Source organism: Strix aluco, chromosome 4 (assembly GCF_031877795.1).
Source record: "Strix aluco isolate bStrAlu1 chromosome 4, bStrAlu1.hap1, whole genome shotgun sequence".
Lineage (NCBI taxonomy): Eukaryota > Metazoa > Chordata > Aves > Strigiformes > Strigidae > Strix > Strix aluco.
The window spans coordinates 67820060-67839024 of NC_133934.1; the positions used below are offsets into that span (position 1 = coordinate 67820060).

The 18965-nt window shown below is 37.9% G+C and overlaps 1 protein-coding gene across 50 annotated transcripts in view; it reads left to right on the forward strand.

Annotated features, from left to right (window-relative positions):
• The window catches only part of ANK2 (ankyrin 2), a 371582-nt gene that overhangs the window by 333118 nt on the left and 19499 nt on the right, over nucleotides 1-18965 (forward strand). For 25 of the 50 annotated variants that reach the window (XM_074823482.1, XM_074823481.1, XM_074823487.1 and 22 more), the window contains 4 exons: nucleotides 2131-2256; nucleotides 4437-4559; nucleotides 6125-6157; nucleotides 8935-8956. In XM_074823482.1, coding sequence (XP_074679583.1) covers nucleotides 2131-2256; nucleotides 4437-4559; nucleotides 6125-6157; nucleotides 8935-8956 — 304 coding nt within the window. Of the gene's footprint in view, nucleotides 1-2130; nucleotides 2257-4436; nucleotides 4560-6124; nucleotides 6158-8934; nucleotides 8957-12239; nucleotides 18009-18965 lie in introns of all 50 variants that reach the window. The other 25 variants (XM_074823462.1, XM_074823464.1, XM_074823465.1 and 22 more) reach the window with 4 other exon arrangements.

Sequence of the window (18965 nt, forward strand, 5' to 3'; positions counted from 1 at the left end):
GTCTTCCTGGGCCAGCCTACCACGGTGGAAGGGAATTGTGTGCTTCACCCACACGGAAATCCAATCAGCTGGTTAGCAGAAGTTAAAAAGGAATGCCTCGTCTGACTTTAGCCATACTGTTTTTTCCTTTCTCAGGGCAACCCTTGGCAATTAAAAGAATAGGTAGCAGGAACATTAAGCTGGATTCAAGGATTTAGTAAATACGGACGTGGGCTGGTTGAGTCTGAACTCTCTGTGATGGGACTAAGACTTAGAAAACCTACAGGACAAAACTGAATTGAAAGGATTTGGTTTCCCAAGATGCTTTTTTATGGTGGACCTGTTAAACAGTTGTATTTAGAAACTGGACTGATTTTATGCCAGGAAACCAGGTAATAAAATGAAGTTGGGGGTTACCATTTAGTCCTGCAGTCTCAGGTTCTTTGTCCTCCTCTTCCCTGGTGACAGGGTCAGGATTTCTTTAATTCAGATTGAGAAGCAGAGCAGCTACTGCCAGCTAAGTATTATGAAATCTATTTGAGATTACTAGTTATGCAAGCAGGAGACCTTGCCCATGGCTTCATTAAATAAAATGCTGTAGTCTGCAAGAATTTTGCATAGCTTGGCTGGGGCTTCAGGTTCACAAGACTTAAGTCCCTCAACAGTGAGCTGAGAGGTAGCAGATAGGTGTTGTAAATGGACTTTTTCCTCACTTAGCCTAAAACTAAGTTCTATGGATGCAGGCTAGCCCTAAATTCAATCTACATACCTCATAGTCATTTCTGTGTGGTCCACAGTGATTACTTAGTTTTAATTAGCTCTGTACCAAACTGCCACGAGACACCTTGAATTTTTTAGTTACTAACTTCCTCTTAGAGGAATGCCTGAGTAAAGATGAGTTTTGAGGGGGGTGTTCATTGCTGAACTGTTATGTTCTTGAGCCTGATATTAAATGGGTGTTGTGAGAAATGAGGAGATAGAGACAAAAAGAACAGGTAAACCTCAGCTTTCAGTAACTCCATAAATGAATATCACTAACCAAAAAGGCAGTCAATAGTAGTCATGTTTTGTCGGTATCTTTGCATACCAAGAAGTTAAACTAGCAGGTTTGATTAATATTCTGCTTTACAAAATAAAAATTAAATCTGTTGTTGAACAGGCAAAAGCTTTCCTGTGTGGATTTCAGCAAACTGCCTGCTAAATGCAGTTTTTCTGGCTCTGTCAGCTTCCTCAGAAGGAATAACAAATTGAAAGTGCTTTAACTACATGCATGGCATGTTCTTCTGCTTAGTATGGTCTCTTTTCCTTGAGAATCCCACCTTTAAAAAGTTTGTCCTCTCTGTTCCTGAAGCTCTGACAGGCAGAGCAGATAGGTAAAATATGGGCTTATAAAACTGAATGACAAGGCTGAATTTCTGGTAAGTAAGAATGAGACATTAATGTATCAGCAGTTTGAAAGGAACATCTCTGAAACTGGTAAACTGAGATTTTAAATGTGTGGAGGAGCCATAACAATAGCAATCCAAAGACGTAGCAGTGCCGTCAGAGAGGCATTTACCTGAGGGCTGATTTTCAAAAGCTCTAGGCCTTTACAAAGCCAGCTGAAACAAGTAGAATCTACCAATATAAACTGTCTTTGCCTGCTGCAACAGACAATTGCAAGTAGATTAAACACATAGGTAATCTAATATGGAAAGTCTTTGCATTGGTAAAAAGGTCCTCTGCAACCCCATGATATTCCCAGACTGGCTTTTTATCCTACTAGTCAAAACAAGGACTTTTGATTTGGTTGCTGAAAAAAAATATTTCTTTGACTGTTATGATGATGCCAGGTTGGCAAAATTAGAGCAAATAAAAAAATCCAAATTAAATTAGATTGAGAATTTGCCCAGATTCATAACACTGAATACTCATTTTGTCATTTATAGTGTGACACTATTGTTATTGAATTAACAATGTGTTTCATTTGGAATTTAGTAATCTGAAATGTTTCCACAGACTTTAGGTAACTGTACATAACAAATGTAAATGCTGACAAGTTCTACCAATTTAAGAAATTGATTGAAACTACTGTAGAATTATGCTTAAGAAAAAATCCTCACCACCTTGCTGTGATTAATTGCTGCTTTGCTTCTTTTTCGTTTCCAATAGGTATTAGAAGGAAAACCCATCTACGTTGACTGCTTTGGCAATTTGGTGCCACTAACAAAGAGTGGGCAACACCATATATTCAGCTTTTTTGCCTTCAAAGAAAATAGACTTCCTCTGTTTGTTAAGGTAATGTTATAATATGAGCTATGGATTGTATTTTTATTTTTTGTCTGCTTCTGAGTTTACAGTAAACTTAGCAGACTGAAGAACAGTTCCATATTATTTTATGATAATGGATTAAATGTTGACTTGGGTAGTCAAAACAACCAGCAGTAGCTACCTCAAATTTAGTACAATTTTTCTCTAAATATAATTATCTGTGCCCATGTTCTGCTATACATGCATGTGTCCACAGCATTATTTCAGACACCAAAATTGGTGGTACTTCTAGGAATCCTGTTCTCTACCTAACAATCTAAAGAGCTGATCAAGTTTTATCTTGTTTGTTCCTCTGTATCATGGTTCAATATAGTGCAGGAAAAAATGTGGAAACTGCAAAAAACTGTCAGAAAACATTGCAGAATTGGCAGGAATCTATCAAAATATGATCATTGTACCCTGCACTTGTAAATATGCATATGGCTGTAAATACAGATATAACTGTTCTTCAACCTATCCTCCTCCTTTCAGTTGCAATGCAAAACTTCCTTGAGGGTACAGTAAGAAAAACATGGCTCCTTTTTGGATGTTTCAAGTTATGGTTTTACCACATTTTTGAGAATGAAGGAAAAAGGAAATAATTAAATTCCCAACTGTAATCTAATTTTATCCCTATAGTGTATATTACTGTACTAGTCTACTTTAAAAACCTTCCTACTCGTATAAAAATTTGTAAAACAAAGGCCAAAATAAGAAAACCTCTCTGCATCTGAGATTAATTTACGCTTTAGCCGTAGCTATAGAGCCAGTGATATAAACACCATGGTCCACAGGTCCATCTGCATCATTTGTGAGATCTGTAGGGAGCAGTAAGTCATGTAAAAAAGTGTTCTCACTGTGGCCTGAGCTAGCAGCTGAGAGGGCTGCTGCCACCAAGCCACCATCACCACCTCTGCTGGAGAGAGAGCCAGAAGGCACTGCAAACCTCTTCCCACAAACTTTTCCTTCTACTGGGACATCCTGACTACAACGGAGTACACTATTACCATTACATAAAACAGTTTTAGAGCAATGCTTTTTGAATGGATGCTTCCAAAAAGTGAGGAAAATCAACCCACTCCCTCATTGTATTAAATCTGCTGTATGCTGCTAGACAAGTTTTAAGCTCTCTCCCTCCTTTCCAGCAATATTTTCTAAGCTTGTTTTAATTTAGAACTTTATTGAAGCTGCCTTTGGTTTTGCATATTTTTCTCCATGGTGGATTTTCCAAAATATGTGTCTTTGCATCTAGTATTTTCAATCTGATAAAGTTAATACACATGTATCTAATTGTATCATTTTACTAGTTCAGAAAACTAAGAATGAGGTAATGCTTTCAGTTGTATATCTTCTGTGATATCATATGTAATCCTTCTGACATTATGTACAAAAGCTAAAATTACATCATCAGTATCTTAAGTTCTAAGTGCTTACACTTGTTTCTACTAACAAGCGTGAAAGAGATTTTTCTAAGATTCACTGAAAAAATCTTAAAGTATGACACGATGTAGTATCTTTTGTAGATAATAATGGTCACACCTATAAATACATTCCAGCAAATCTCTGCATTCGAAGACTAGGATTTATCAATACATTTGAGAAAACAGTTTGCAAGAGAAGAAATTTTAAGTGTAATCTTTCACTGGTTTCAGCCACTCAGCCAAAAGAGTATACAAATGAACAAACACAATATTTAATACTAAAATTTCGAGCCAAGAGTTATTGCTAACATCATCATAAATATGTATTCTTGCCATATGGGGTAAAATGGCTTATTACCTTTAGTCATCTAATACAAAATGAGTCTGTTATGACCATAAAGTTTGGGGATCATTTCAGTGAAAAATGGGTATTGTAAGTTATCACAGAAGCCAAATCATACTGGATATCTCTGTTCTTTTAAGACTGTGTTTAGAGTGTTAGGACTGCCTTCTGTAAATAAGTTTCTAACGTGTAAGCATGTACATTCTTGTGTCTTCTTGTGCTTTGACACACAAATACATACGTATGTACATTTACAAACAAGCCGGAAAAAAAAGAACACAGATTATTTTTGCCACATGGACTTTTTCTCCCACATCTAGCCTTCTTCTGCTAAATAGTTTTGAGTGGTACCAGTAGATCACACAGCAAATAACAGATTAAATGCCTGTATGCTCTTCTACCAGGTGCGAGATACCACTCAAGAACCCTGTGGACGATTATCATTCATGAAGGAGCCAAAATCTACAAGAGGCCTCGTTCATCAAGCCATATGTAATTTAAACATCACTTTACCTGTTTACACAAAGGTACTGTGAAATTGTACTGGTCTACAGTCATCAGTGTTCTAATATAAAGAAAATGAGGAGGGCAAAATATTGTTAAAGCTTTGTAGTTGGGTATTTTAAAGAAGAATAAATACCACCCAAGGGCTTTCAATTTCTTGGGTTTGGTACTCTTAATGCCAGTGTTCCATGTTATCGAATATTTTCTGTGGACTCAGAAGAGATGAGAGAAGGGAGACAAAAATCCAGTTTGCACTACATAGCTCCCATGGTTTCATTTGGTGTTGCACAAGACCTATGCTAATTTTATTTTGTACAGAAATTTTACCCAGATTCTGTTAAGGGGTGAGACAAATCTGGGACTCAGTGAGTACCTCTAGGTTCATTTTTTGGTTTATCAAAACTTCCCATGCTGTTTGACCATGTCTTGTGACACCTCTCAGGAGATGAAGTTACCATTCATACCGGTTTCACAAAGTGTAAGGATAATGCCTGTAGATCATATGATGTTCTTAAGGCAGGGAGTACAGAGGAGTGAAAATAATTTGTCATTTTTTTCATTTGCCATTTTGAAAGATGATGGGATTTGCAGTAGCATTTTTAGCTAACTGCCTTGTTTATCTGTGGTGATAGTGATAAAAATGTAGCAGATGAGCTCTAGAATTTGGAAAGTTTATAGCAGTGCTGCAAATATTTTCTTAGGCTATATTTTAATAATAACATTGACTTTAACACTGACTTCTCTTCCTACATTTGATCAACTCTTTCAAAAATCTGAGTATGTCGCATAGTGTAAATGATCTTTCTTCAGAATATTTTTATAACAGTTATTAATGTACCTGGGGAAGAAAATGGTCTTATATCAAGGGCAGAAAAAGGAGAGGAAAACTCTAGTATGAGTTATTTATAAATACTAACAAGATTGAGACCAGCTGAATTCTCATAAATCATGGGAGTGCTCTTGATTTCTGTTTAAGTAAGAAAGAACAGATATTAAGAAGCATTTGTTTCTTTAGAAAAGAGTCAGTTTCTTGCTATTCTGTGATAGCTCCTATTTTTTACTGTCCTTGTTGGATTAGGAGCTGCATGCCTTTTAGGAATGTATTAGTCTGTTTGCCCAAAATATTGCCTGTTGGTGGTTCATTTTTTCTCAGCATTTTTAGCATATAATACAATCTTTATTATAGCATTTTTGTATAATTTAAAAATAACATATTTCAACATATTTTAAGTTTAAATGGGTGCTGTTCTTAACTATTTTAAGTATTTATTCGTGCTAATTTATGGGTGCAAAAGCATGTATATATTTCAAGTTTTGGTACAGATAAGGATCACTAGAAGTCTAACATCCAGAAGCAACTTTTCTGTTTGTAATTTGCTTGATTCAGTAGCCTTTTGTGTGTTAAACTCACAGTTTAGTTTTGCTGCTTTTTGACATAAGAAATCAATTGCAGAAACATACTGCATTTTCTCATTTTCTGTTAAATGTTGCCAGAAGTTATTTTTTCCTACTCTCCTCTTCTAAAAAAATTGCATTTTGCCTGCTCTGTTTCCCCTTCTCTTTTTGCATGGTATTTTGGAACTGAAAGGAATCAGAATCAGATCAAGAACAAGAAGAAGAGGTAATGTTGCTTGTAACAGCATGTTATTGCTTATGCATACCACTAAAATACAACTAACAGATATACCTTGGAAGATGAAATCTGTAGTGAAACAGGCATATCAATCATTAGCTCAGTGTCTCAAAAACAAAAGGGTCTTGCACAGGCTCACTTTTGGAATTTACAGAGTTTAACTTCCCTACATTAAAGTTTTACTGATGCAGATGTAATGATTTTGGAGATATATAATAGTTTATTTTGCTTTCAAAACAGTTCCTTAATAATTTAAAAATTATTTTGCTCAAGAATAAGCCATGCAAGTGTATTTCATGAAGCTTTATTCTCTGCAGCACAAAAGAGGAAATGGTCTTGGTTTTTCTGATTCTGAGAACCATCCCTCATCCTAGAAGTAATGTAGGGTTGCTACTAGATGTGTCTGAAATATTCAGAACCAGTGGTTCATTTGCATAATATACTTCTTATTATTACCCCTAAGCATGGTCTGACTATAATTCCTCTATTTAGTGGTGGTGGGTAGTGGGGAATGGAGGCAGAGGAACAGGCCTAAATACAACAATTACCTCCATCAGCAAGTTTCCTGCTTTTTGGGGGAGTCTGCAACCAGATTGCAGTTGAATGCACTACCTGTATACCTAAAAGGGCTGCAAGTCACAAATCTTGTCCATTTATAATGTTCAAGAGACTGGATCTTACAGATTTCTGAGTTGGATTACTGAAGTCCAGTACAGAATCAGAGTTAACCCAGAAGTTACAAGTAAGTTTACTCCATGTAAAAGGTGTGGAGTTTTCATCTTTAGCATAAATTGAATTGCATCTTAATGGAGAAATGTGGCCAATTGCCCCCTACATTCCCAACTCCGTTCTGGCAGTTATAGATGTTTCTTAAGGTCTGACCCCTACATGAACGAGTAACATGAGAAAAGCATCCCCACATTTTGATAACGTTCAGCTGTTGGAAACAAGAGTGCCAGCCCTGTGAGAACAGCCTACTCCCCAAAGACGATGGACATCTTTTCCATGAACTGCAAAACAGAGTTCAGAAGTTTTGTTGTGCCCAGTGAAGCTTCCAATTATTACTGAAATATTTACCACTCCTGTTTTAGTGCTGAAATATAGGCACTGTCAAGTGAAAACAGGGCCCAAGTTTTTAAGCTAATTCCCACTATATTCATTCAGAAGGTAACATTTCCTATCAGTTGATCATTCAGTTTCATACCAAAAGCATGAAACTAAGTCTATTAGCCTCTATAATGCTGTTTATGCATTCCCAAAAGTTGTTTTTAACAAATCTATGCTCTGTGAAAGCAGTGTAAAGGATATTGAAAAATTATTTTTCCAAACGATGACTTCTTATTTTTTTATATAAGAAACTAAAGCACAAAGAGACAAGCTCATTGATGGCTAAGAACACCTTCCATTTTAAATTAATTTTTGTTTACTTTATTCATTTTTATGTTAAGAATATTAGTATGCTGACATAATTCCAGACTGATATGGAGGAAGTTAAAGTAAGGAGAATTAAAGTATCCTAGGTTACCCTGTAGGGCTGATGTGTGCATCAGAGGAATTCATACTATTATGGATCTGTAATATACACTGCTAACTGTGAAGTTTAATAATGTGAGCCTAAATGATTACACGGCATGTATGAACATGTAAGTGTTGCCAGTGATTTACCTGTATTCATTTTCAGTTTATGGAAATCAAGAATTAGTTACATCTTAACTGAGACAGTATATTGCATTTATCTTTATAAAGAATACTTTTAAGCAAGTAAAACCTTTTCAACACTCACTAAAAAACTTATCTTGGGGGCTTTAGCATACAGAGTATATCATATCAAAGTACTGCATAGCTGATTTTCATCCTCACAGTCATCCTGCCACCGCAAGTTTGTATAGGAGATTAAAAGTTCAATGCTACTTTGCATACTTTTGCATACCCAAACTTACACCCAAAAAAAAAAAATCTTTTTTTGCTTGTGTGGACACAGGATTATGCTAGTAGAACTGAAAAAAAGTCAAACTACAAGGCAACTTCAGAAATTTGCTTCTTGAATTTTCATAGTCTGAGATTGCTTTTTTTTTTTTTTTTAAATTTTTTTGGCAAGGGCTATGTTTTCTTTTGAGTAACAGTAAAATTATATGGCTTTTTCAATCTATACTCAAATACACTCTGAAAAATTAAGAAGATGGTCTCTGAGGGCTGTTACTGCTTCCATTTATGGGCATGACTATCTATTTGTGGCATCAAGTCCTAGTTCTTGCCTTAGGCAGTTGCAAGTCTGCAGTCATTTCTGCACCTGCTTTTCATCATCACAAAGTACAGAGGCAAAAATGCATCTCAGAATTAATACATACAATGAAACTATGTATAAAGCATACTAGTTGCCTTCCAGATGCCTTCAGATGACCATATTGGATGTTTTTGCTTTAGATGGGAAGAAATAAGTGAAGAACGATGCAACAACCTACCCAGTAATACAAAAGTCTGGGTCCTCTATACTACTAGTCGCATTTAAAGAAAATACGTTGCAACTCTTTGCATCTACTATTGACCATAACTATAGCAAAGTAACAATTTTTCTGTTATTAGAAACACTAAATTAAGCCACACTTTTACCATTACATTTTAAATACATTCTTGGTTCCATTTAAGTCAATCTGTGTGTCTCCATACATCCAGTGGATTTGACTCAACCTGTACTACTTCACTAGTGACTTTATATATATTGATTACATTTGAACTTTTAAATTTCCCCCTTTTTTCTCTTCCAGGTTGATATGACTTCAGAAAAAAGTAAGATTTTCTTTTTTTTTTTTTTTTTTAAATGTAATGCAGTTTGTATGAAAGATGGTTAAGAATAAAGATAAGCATGAAAGAGAGCTAAGCTTTAACTGCTATTGCTAATAACATCAATACTTTAAAAATGTAATAGCAAACACTTTAATACCAAAGCAGCTATCCAATTAAATACATTTTAACGTATAATTAACAAGTAATACAGTTTAAAACAGTTCATCTAAGCATTTACTTTCCTTTGACATCCCTAGTGATCCCGCTAATGCTATTTTGCTTGTATGAATGCTCATCCCTCCATTTTGTTTTGTCCGTTTGTTGACACGCATTGTTGCCTCATATTTGAGATAGATAACAGTATCACTTTTAATGAAGATGTAGTTAATACTCTAATATATTTCATTAAACTCATGGAATGCAACCATGCAATAAAGTGATACTGTCCAAATTAATCAGGCTGTTTAACCCTTCTCGCCCTGCACCCCTCCCCTCCTTTACTGTGGTGAAATATGACTGAAAATACGCCTGTTAAGCTTGGTACAGCATATATACCCTGTGTATGTACAGAATCAGGCTGTTATTATTATTGGAAACTGAGGGTGAATGGTTCACAATGTCAAGGATCTCTAATGAAGATGCAAACCAAACATATATTCAGTCTGAAGAGTATCTCTAATAAGAACTGTTCAAATGCAGTGATTTCTTAAATCTGTTTAGGAAAAGAATGACTTCTGCCTTGTTTCCAGTTTAAAATGCAGTGTAGTGTCTTTTTTTTTCTACATTGCATTTTGAGTGTTATTTATTCTTGATATACTAATTACATGTTTTAATTGGAAAGACAACAGCACCACGGTCCTGAAGATCAAATGGATGGTTGTTCCTCTATAACCTCCTTTGTCTAAAGCGGAAATGCTTCATCTAGAGAATAAAAGATATCAGGGTGACAAAATAGCTAATAACATGGTGGGAAAAAGTATTCACCATGATTAACAACATTCTTAGTATCAGGTTTTTGCTCTAATTCATTATTATTCACATCAGGATGACCAATTTCATCAAGGTGGAAAAGTCACACCATAGTATAGCCAGCAGAGTGGAATTTCAGTTGCCCCATGACTCACCTTGGTCATGGCAAATGGAAGGTGAATTCAACAGAACAGTAAAACATACAGGTGAAAAAGGGCTTGAATTGCTCCCCTTTGCCGTATAATTATTTACTCAATGCAGTACACACCCCCCTAAGGAAGGTGGCAGGATGCAGGTTTGGTGAGGTTGCTCAGTTTGGCTGTCAGATTCATCTCAATTTAACATAGCATAGAGCCACAATTTTTGCAAGGAGGTAATATACAAGCTGGGAACACTTCAGTGGGAGTGTGAGGGAGGCCAACCACATCATAGCCAAAAGCCTGTAACATGTCAGGGAAGAGCACCAATCTAGGATGTTAATGACTGCACTGCCTATCCTGCAATCTACTGGCTACATTTACTGACAGCTCTTGACCATTCCTGACAGTTTAGGAGTTCTCTTACTTTTCTCTAGCAGTAATTCTACCATTGCTTTTGCCCTCTGCTAACTAGCTAGGCCCCAGAGAATACCAACACCAGCTAACAGCCACGCTCTGTTTGGATAGTACTTGCATTTTATTTCCCACTGGAGTTTCTTTGCTTCGGGCTAATTAACTTGACTTTTTGGCCATTGAGGTAGTCACCCATTTAACATTTATGAAAATACATATTACAAATCCACACAATTACTAGGTAGCATTTCAGTATGCACTAGACAGTTCACATGAACAACTGCAACACCAAAGCACCCAGTTTTCAGCATCAAAATCACCCCCAGCAATCTGCTTATAATTAATGTACAGCACAAACATTTAGCAGTCATTACACACAAGAGAACAGTGTAGCAAAATGGATATTTTTAACAAAGAATACAGATAATTATGTATTGCTTAGGTTCTCCTCATTTGCATTACTACTTTGAGTTTTAGACTGGGGTGCAGAAATGTGTCAAGTTTTATGTGGTGTACTCCCTTTAAAAGAAAAATGTGCAATTATAATTTCTAAGCATTGTATTCTGTTCATAACTTGCTTCAGTCCTCCAATGTTTTATTCTGTTCAATATACATTTTCTAGTAGTCCCTCCTGAAATTAAATATTCCCAGTAGGCAGTTATGGCATCACGGGAATTACCTACATCCAGTTTACTGTATATTGGTTGCACAGATTAGACAAATATTTCACCACAGTATGTTTTACAATATTTTCATGTATCTTTAATTTATATGATTAATTTTTAAGCTATTGTTTTTTAACTGAAGCTACATACCCAGTAGCATTTGCAACACCTTTGCTTTGCATGGAAATAACTTGCCTTACATGAATTGTATGTATGTGTCTAGTGTGACTGTCTCTGATTTTTGGTTGCCATACATTACATTTTTTAAACTTTGAAATCACTTCTAAGTTGATTCACAGTTTTTTTCTTACTATCTCTCCTTTTCTTCTCTGTCTTCTTTTTCCTCAGTCAATTCATTAGTTGTCAATGAGGATGTTCCAAGGAAAGGACCATGCCTCTTAAAACAAAAGAATGTTTGTTTCATTGTTTAGGTGTGAAATCCCCTTAGATGAAATGCCGGTTTGCAGCTGATTCAGATCTCTACATATTTGATCATATTTTAGATTACTGCAGAATTACTTTTAACTTTTTATTTTGGTCATTAAGAAAAAAAAAAATGTTAACCCGATGTTATTCTGACAGTTTGCTAACACTGGCTTTCTCTTAGAGGAAATCGACTTTCAATCAGTTCTAATGCTTTCCCCCTTTTTTCTTGTTTGTTTTTATTTGAACATTGATCTGTAACATCTGAACAATCTTGAGATGCCTATCTTTGTGTAACTTCACTGTGTTCCGTTTTTAATTTTAAATTTTGTTGTTGTTGTTTTGAGTTTTTTTAGTGGTGTCCTGATTTGGTTTGTTACAGCTTTGACAATGTATGTGTGATTGTGCTATATTGATAAAGTTAAGCAAGTTATTTCCTGCCATTTTCCTTTTCAGTTTTTTTTTTGTTTGGTTTTTTGTTGGGTTTTTTTTTTTTTTTTCCCCCGTTAGCTTTGCTTTGCTCTTGTACCCTCAGATCTTGTGGATCCACCATTCCCGGCCCATTTTGTTGACCTTCCTACCACTGCAACCAAAGACTGTCATTTTCAGTCCTGATTATTTTCCAATCTCTATTTTTGATTTCCATTTTACTTTCAATGTTTTTCATTCGCATCAAAGATGACGAGACAGAATCTACAGAAACATCTATCCTGAAAAGCCATCTGGTTAATGAAGTCCCTGTACTAGCCAGTCCAGACCTGTTGTCTGAAGTTTCTGAGATGAAACAAGATTTGATCAAAATGACTGCCATCTTGACAACTGACTCTTCTGATAAATCAGGCTCCATTAAAGTGAAAGATCTTGGAAAACCCACTGAAGAAGAGCCAGGAGAGCCTTTTGAAATAGTTGAGAGAGTGAAAGAAGACTTAGAAAAAGTAAATGAAATTCTGAGAGGTGGATCCTATACCAGAGAAGAACATGTTTTGCAGAAGTCCGATTCCAAACAAGAACTTGTAGAAGAAGAATGGGTCATTGTCAGTGACGAAGAAATTGAAGAGGCCAGAAGAAATGCTCCTTTAGAAGTCACTGAACCTACCTGTGTAGAAGTCAGGGTAGACAAAGGGACAACAAAAATGGAGAAGCCAGACATGACGGGAATGGTAGATTACCTTACAGAGGATTTAAAAACATATGTTTCTCTTCATGAGGTACAGCCACCAGCCTTACAAGAAGATGTAGTAGAAGAAAGATTTGAAGCTGTAGTAATAAGCAGGGATTCTGAAAAAGAAGGACAACAATCTCCAACAACTGAAAAACTAAGTCCACAGGAGCAACACAAGCCAGCCTTAGAAATTAAAAAACCAGTTAGGACAAAATTAAGAGACAAGCAAAAGCAAAAGGAAGGCAAGATGCACAGCAGTGAGGAACGACCAGGACTAACAAAGCTCACTTCAGATGAGTCACGAGGTGAGGAACCTGGCCTAACACTGACAGCTGCTCCTGAGGCTAAAGCTGTATCCCCTGTTATAGAGGAAACTCCTATTGGCTCAATAAAAGATAAAGTTAAAGCTCTGCAGAAACGGGTGGAAGATGAACAAAAAATACGGTCAAAACTACCTGTCAGAATTCAAACAAGAGAGGGCACTGCCGAAAAGGTTTCTAAAAAACCAGCACAAGTCAAAAAACCAGTAGCACACAAAGCACAACCACCTGTTTCACCTTCTTCTAAGACAGAAAGACTTGAAGAGACCATGTCAGTTCGTGAACTGATGAAAGCCTTCCAGTCAGGTCAAGACCCGTCCAAGAATATATCTGGACTGTTTGAGCACAAATCTGTCAAACAGAAGCAACAGCTCCCTGAGAAGGAAACAACCCGGAGAAAACCAATTTCTTCACAAAGTGAAACGAGGCGAGTATCAAGCCACAAGACAGACAAACAGAAGGACAAACAAAGCACGATATTAAAAGCAGAGAAAGAGCCGCAATCGAAGAAAGGAAAAATGCAAATTTCTACTGTTGAAATTACCAAGAAAACTGTAGGTAAAGACCAGATAAAAGAGCGGAGCAGCAAAAAACCAACTGAACCTCTCCCTCCAGTATTTGATGATGAAAGTGCCAAAGATATATCAGTTGCGAAGGGCAGGACTTCTGACGACCAAGGAGATACTGACTTCCAGATCAGCCCTGACAGAAAAACCTCAACAGACTTTTCTGATGTCATTAAAGAAGAACTGGAGGACAATGACAAATATCAACAGTTCCGACACCTTTCAGTGACAGAGGAGGGAGAGCTGAACTTGGAGCAAGTACTGACCAGTCCTTTCAGTGTTGCTTTTCCCACGGAGTATGTGAAAGATGGATTCCTTCCTGCTCTTTCTCTGCAAAGTGCTGCTTTTGATGGGAGCTCAGAGAGCCTTAAACATGAAGGTGTGGCTGATTCTCCAGGTAGCCTGCTTGAAGGAACCCCTCAGATCAGCTCTGAGGAAAGTTATAAGCATGAAGGCCTGGCAGAGACTCCAGAAACAAGCCCTGAAAGCCTTTCATTCTCACCAAAGAAAGCAGATGGGCAAACTGAAGAAGCTAAAGGAGCAGCTAGAGAACACACAACAGCAGAAACATGTTCTCCGAAGGAACTCTCTCCAAAGGAAGATGCAAAAGGTATTACTGAAAGACAGCTAGATGCTGTTACTGAGACTAGTAAGTCTCATTCTGACCATGTATCAGAAGAGCTTGTACCCACAGCCTCTGAAGAGGCTGATAAACTTAAAGAAAGTAGCTCAGCTTCCATTATGGAAGATATTAGCAGGGATAAAGAATCCAGAACCACTGCACATTTAACTAAGACTTCTGAAACACATGACACAGCTTTAGAGAAAGAAAAAGATATAACCTGTGAACGCCGTGTTGTGGTTAGAAGTCCCCAGAAATTGGAACTTTCACTTGCTAGCCATGATAGTGAAAGCTTTAGCCCAGTTGCAGATGACTCTTTGGCTATAAGTCATAAAGACTCACTGGAAGCAAGCCCAGTGCTAGAAGATAACTCATCACACAAAACGCCTGATTCTTTGGAGCCCAGTCCTATGAAAGAGTCTCCCTGCCGTGATTCTCTTGAAAGTAGCCCTGTAGAGCAAACAGTGAAGGCTGGTATTTTGGGGCAGGGTCCTCTTCAGTCTGTTCTTGGCAAAGGAGAAACCTGCCCAGAGCTGGCATCGGTGCGTTCCAGGATTCTCCGTGACCCTGAGGGAAGTGCTGATGATGACAGTCTAGAGCAAACATCCCTCATGGAGAGTTCAGGGAAAAGCCCTCTTTCACCTGAAACTCCTAGTTCTGAAGAAATTAGCTATGAAATCACACCTAAAACAGCAGACTCACAGGCACTGTCAAACATACCAAAGTCGGCCACAATCCCTGAAGTCAGTGAAGAACCAGAGGATGATTCAGAAAGTGAACCAAAGAAGAGATTCACCCCTGAAGAGGAGATGTTTAAAATGGTGACCAAAATCAAAATGTTTGATGAATTAGAACAAGAAGCAAAACAGAAGAGAGATTGCAAAAAGGATTGTAAGCAAGAGGAATCTTCTGCAGTGGCTGATTCAGAAGCTACATGTGAAGGTGAAGAACCAGAGTCAACAGCGGTAGAAGAAAAAGATATACCTACGGTGGTGATGTCTGCAGCTGAATCTAGAAAAAGTTCTTCCTCTTCAGAGAGTGAGCCAGAATTGACTCAGCTAAAAAAGGAAGCTGACTCAGGGCTCTTAATGGAGCCTGTGATCCGAGTGCAGCCACCCTCACCACTACCATCCAGCATCGATTCCAGTTCTAGCCCCGACGAAGCAGGTTTTCAACCCATTGATTCAAAGCAATGCTCTATCAGGATAGGGGCAGTTAAAGCAGAACAGGAAAAGCCAACAGAAGATGACAAAGAGGAACCACTTATCCCTGGGGGCAGCTATAAGGTTTCCACAAGAGAATCAGGCACTTGTCATTCTGATGGTTGTGTATCAGCAGGAACTGATGAATCAAAATATGACAGTACAGATCACAGCGAGACAGTTAGTCCCAGTGCCCCAGTCACACAATCTGGGGGTACTCTGTGTCATTCCATTGGTGACAGTTCTCAAAAAGAAGTGCGTGTTGAGTCTCCACTAACACTACAGCCATATGATACTGCTGAAAAAGATGTCAAAGCCACTGCCTTGTTAACACAGACAGATCTCATTCCTACAGGAGCCGTGTCTGAGAAAGTAGACGATAGTTCTTGTGGACACAGTACCACCGAGTACTCTGTTCCACAAGATGGCAAACTGGCTGAAGATGATACCACTGACCATTCTGCTTTGGGAAGTGATTTGGGAAAATCAGAAACAGATTTTAAAACATCTCAAAGAGATACTCATGCTGAGGAACCCTTACCAGAGCATTCATCCCTTACCACTGAAACAGTGGCACTTGAAAGTTGTGTAGCAGATGCTGCTGAAAGTAGTGGTCCTTATATAGTAAGCCCTTATGAAAATGTGTCTTCTGAACACTTCTTTACTGACACTGAAAGTGAGGTAGGAGCTGGTAGAAGTCTGCTGTCTAGGGAAAGCTATTCTGATGAAGAAGGAAAAGATCAGACTGGTGAAGCTTTACTTAGCAGAGACACAGGTAGTGAACATCACTCTTCAGAGGAAGTATGTATGGAAATAGAGCCAAAACCAGAGGATGCATTTCAGAAGATGTCACGAGGGTCTTCAGATTCCACAAAGTTTGCTGAATCTGCCCTTGAGGATACAAGAGATGAAACAGAGAAATTGAGCAGTCAAGTTGTCATCACCAAAACGGATGTGGACTCTGACATGTGGAGTGAAATACGTGAAGATGATGAAGCTTTTGAAGCTCGGGTGAAGGAGGAGGAACAAAAGATATTTGGGTTGATGGTAGACAGGCGATCACAAGGCACAACACCTGATACAACACCAGCCAGAACACCCACCGAAGAAGGGACCCCACTTAGTGAACAAAATCCTTTCCTTTTTCAGGAAGGAAAGTTGTTTGAAATGACTAGAAGTGGAGCCATTGACATGACCAAAAGGAACTATCCAGATGAAAGCTTTCACTTCTTCCAAATGGGGCAGCAGCCTCAGGAAGACGTTTCTTTATCTGAAGAAGTGAAAGAAGCAGCAGAGGTGGAATCTTCTATGCTGAAGAGCTCACCAGATCCATTTTCACCTTCAGAATCAGAGGACTTGGATATACAAGAAAAAGATACATTGAAATGTTCACCCCCAGCATCTGAGTCTAGTGATATATCAGAAGATGTGACAGATGAAGGTGTCAGCATAGGCACCACAAAAGCAGATCTTAAATCCAGAATTCCAATTAAAATGGGTATTTCAGCTTCTTCAAAATCACCAAAGAAAGAAAGTGCTGCCTCTGAAGCTGAGCCCCTCTCCAGAATGGAGACTGACATGGTTGATAGCAGTCAGGTGCCTTGCCCTATCTCTCCTGAGTTGTCTGTAGTAGAAGATGAATTAGATTTTTCCAAAGTCACTAGATCAGTTTGTTCTGAACAGGGTGATGAGTCCCCAGACTCTTCACCAGAGGAACAGAGATCTGTGATTGAAATCCCCACTGCTCTAATGGAGAGAGTGCCTTCTTGTGAAAGCAAATCCAAAATTCCTGTAAGAACAGCTGCTGCTGCATTGCAATCCTTGCAACAATCAGAAAATGAGAGCCTTCCCGCAGACGGCTTCCTAGACAGTTTGCAGTGTGAAGGAAAAGATGACCAAGCAAAACCAAAGTCTAAAATTCCTGTCAAAGCAGCTTTCCAAAAAGCTGAACAACAATATACATACACAGACACATCTGTATGCAAGCTAGAGTCACCCAAAGCTCTTGACGTGACAAGCAAACTACCTATGAAACAAGATAACCGAAGTAAATCTGAATCTGATGCAAGTATTCCCATGGACCCAAAGACTAAACGTTCAATAAAAGCTAGGAGTTACGCTGAGGCAGAAGCAGAGACCAGGGAGAGGGAGAGAGAGATGAACCTTGAGCTAGACTCAGATGAGGCAACAGCAGCAAGACCCAAGGTATTCTCGTCACGGTTGCCAGTTAAAAGCAGAAGCACTACAGCCTCTCGCAGTGGTTTTAGTCCCACAAAAGAAAGTAAGGAACATTTTTTTGACCTTTACAAAAACTCCATAGAATTCTTTGAAGAAATTAGTGATGAAGCTTCTAAATTAGTGGAAAGACTCACGCAGTCAGAGAGAGAACAAGAATTAGTTTCAGATGATGAAAGCAGTAGTGCCCTAGAAGTTTCAGTTATTGAAAATGTGCCATCCAGTGAGACTCAGCAGTCAGTTCCTGAAGACATCTTTGACACCAGACCCATTTGGGATGAGTCTGTAGAGACTCAGATTGAACGTATCCCTGATGAAAATGTCCATGACCATGCTGAAGGTATTTGCCAACGACTGGGATTCCCTGTGCGACGCATGTCATGAATTAAACTTTTTGGTTTTTTGTTTTCTTTGGTGTGTGTGCGTGTGTGTGTATGTATGTATGTTTGTATACATGTGTAATCTGTGTGGCATTTTATTTTAAGCTTTTGGTAGTTAGTTGTGTATTTTTTCCCCCCTGTGAGCTGTGTTTGGTTTTTTGTGTTGTGTCTGTGTTTTTCTTGTCTGTGAAACAATCTCAAGATTGTAAACCATGAATGCTTATGGGAAGTGTTACCTTAATAAACCAAAACACTTCTAAAAATATCTATTGTTTTACCATTAAACTGATTGCTTAGGTCATGCACATTTTGGCTTTTGGCTTTCCCTGGCCCTATTTTTAACAATTAATTTTTACTAATAATGACATATTTGAGAATTGATTGAAACCGAGAAAAGCAAATGCATTTTCTTTTGAGTTGTTACACAAAGAAATCTGCAGAAGTTTTAAACAGTTAAATTTTTCATGTTCCTTTTTTTGACGATCTGTGTCTCAAGAAAATTCAGTGTCACCAGTAGCTTTAGTACAAGTTTTCTGGTGGTTGGTTTTCCTCTCACCTACTTGTGTACTATACTAAGTAGCCATGATGGAAATCCAATAGCTAAAATGAAACATGCATATATCATTAACCCTAAGCAATTTTCTGAATCTGAGATATTGCAATCCATGTGTGCATTCAGGGAAAATCAAAACTCAAATTCTGCCATCCCCAAATTAGCTTTGGGGATGGGAAGAACAGTCAGTCTCACTGTTATTGAAATGAATGAAGACTGGCAAATGATCATCTGATTTTTCCTTGCCTTCATTGTAAGTACTTTGTATCACTTCCTAGTTGAAAGGGTCAGACACTTAAATTTTAACAATATCTCAAATACAAACCAAAATATGAAGTGCTATAGGGACTGTTTGAACAAAACT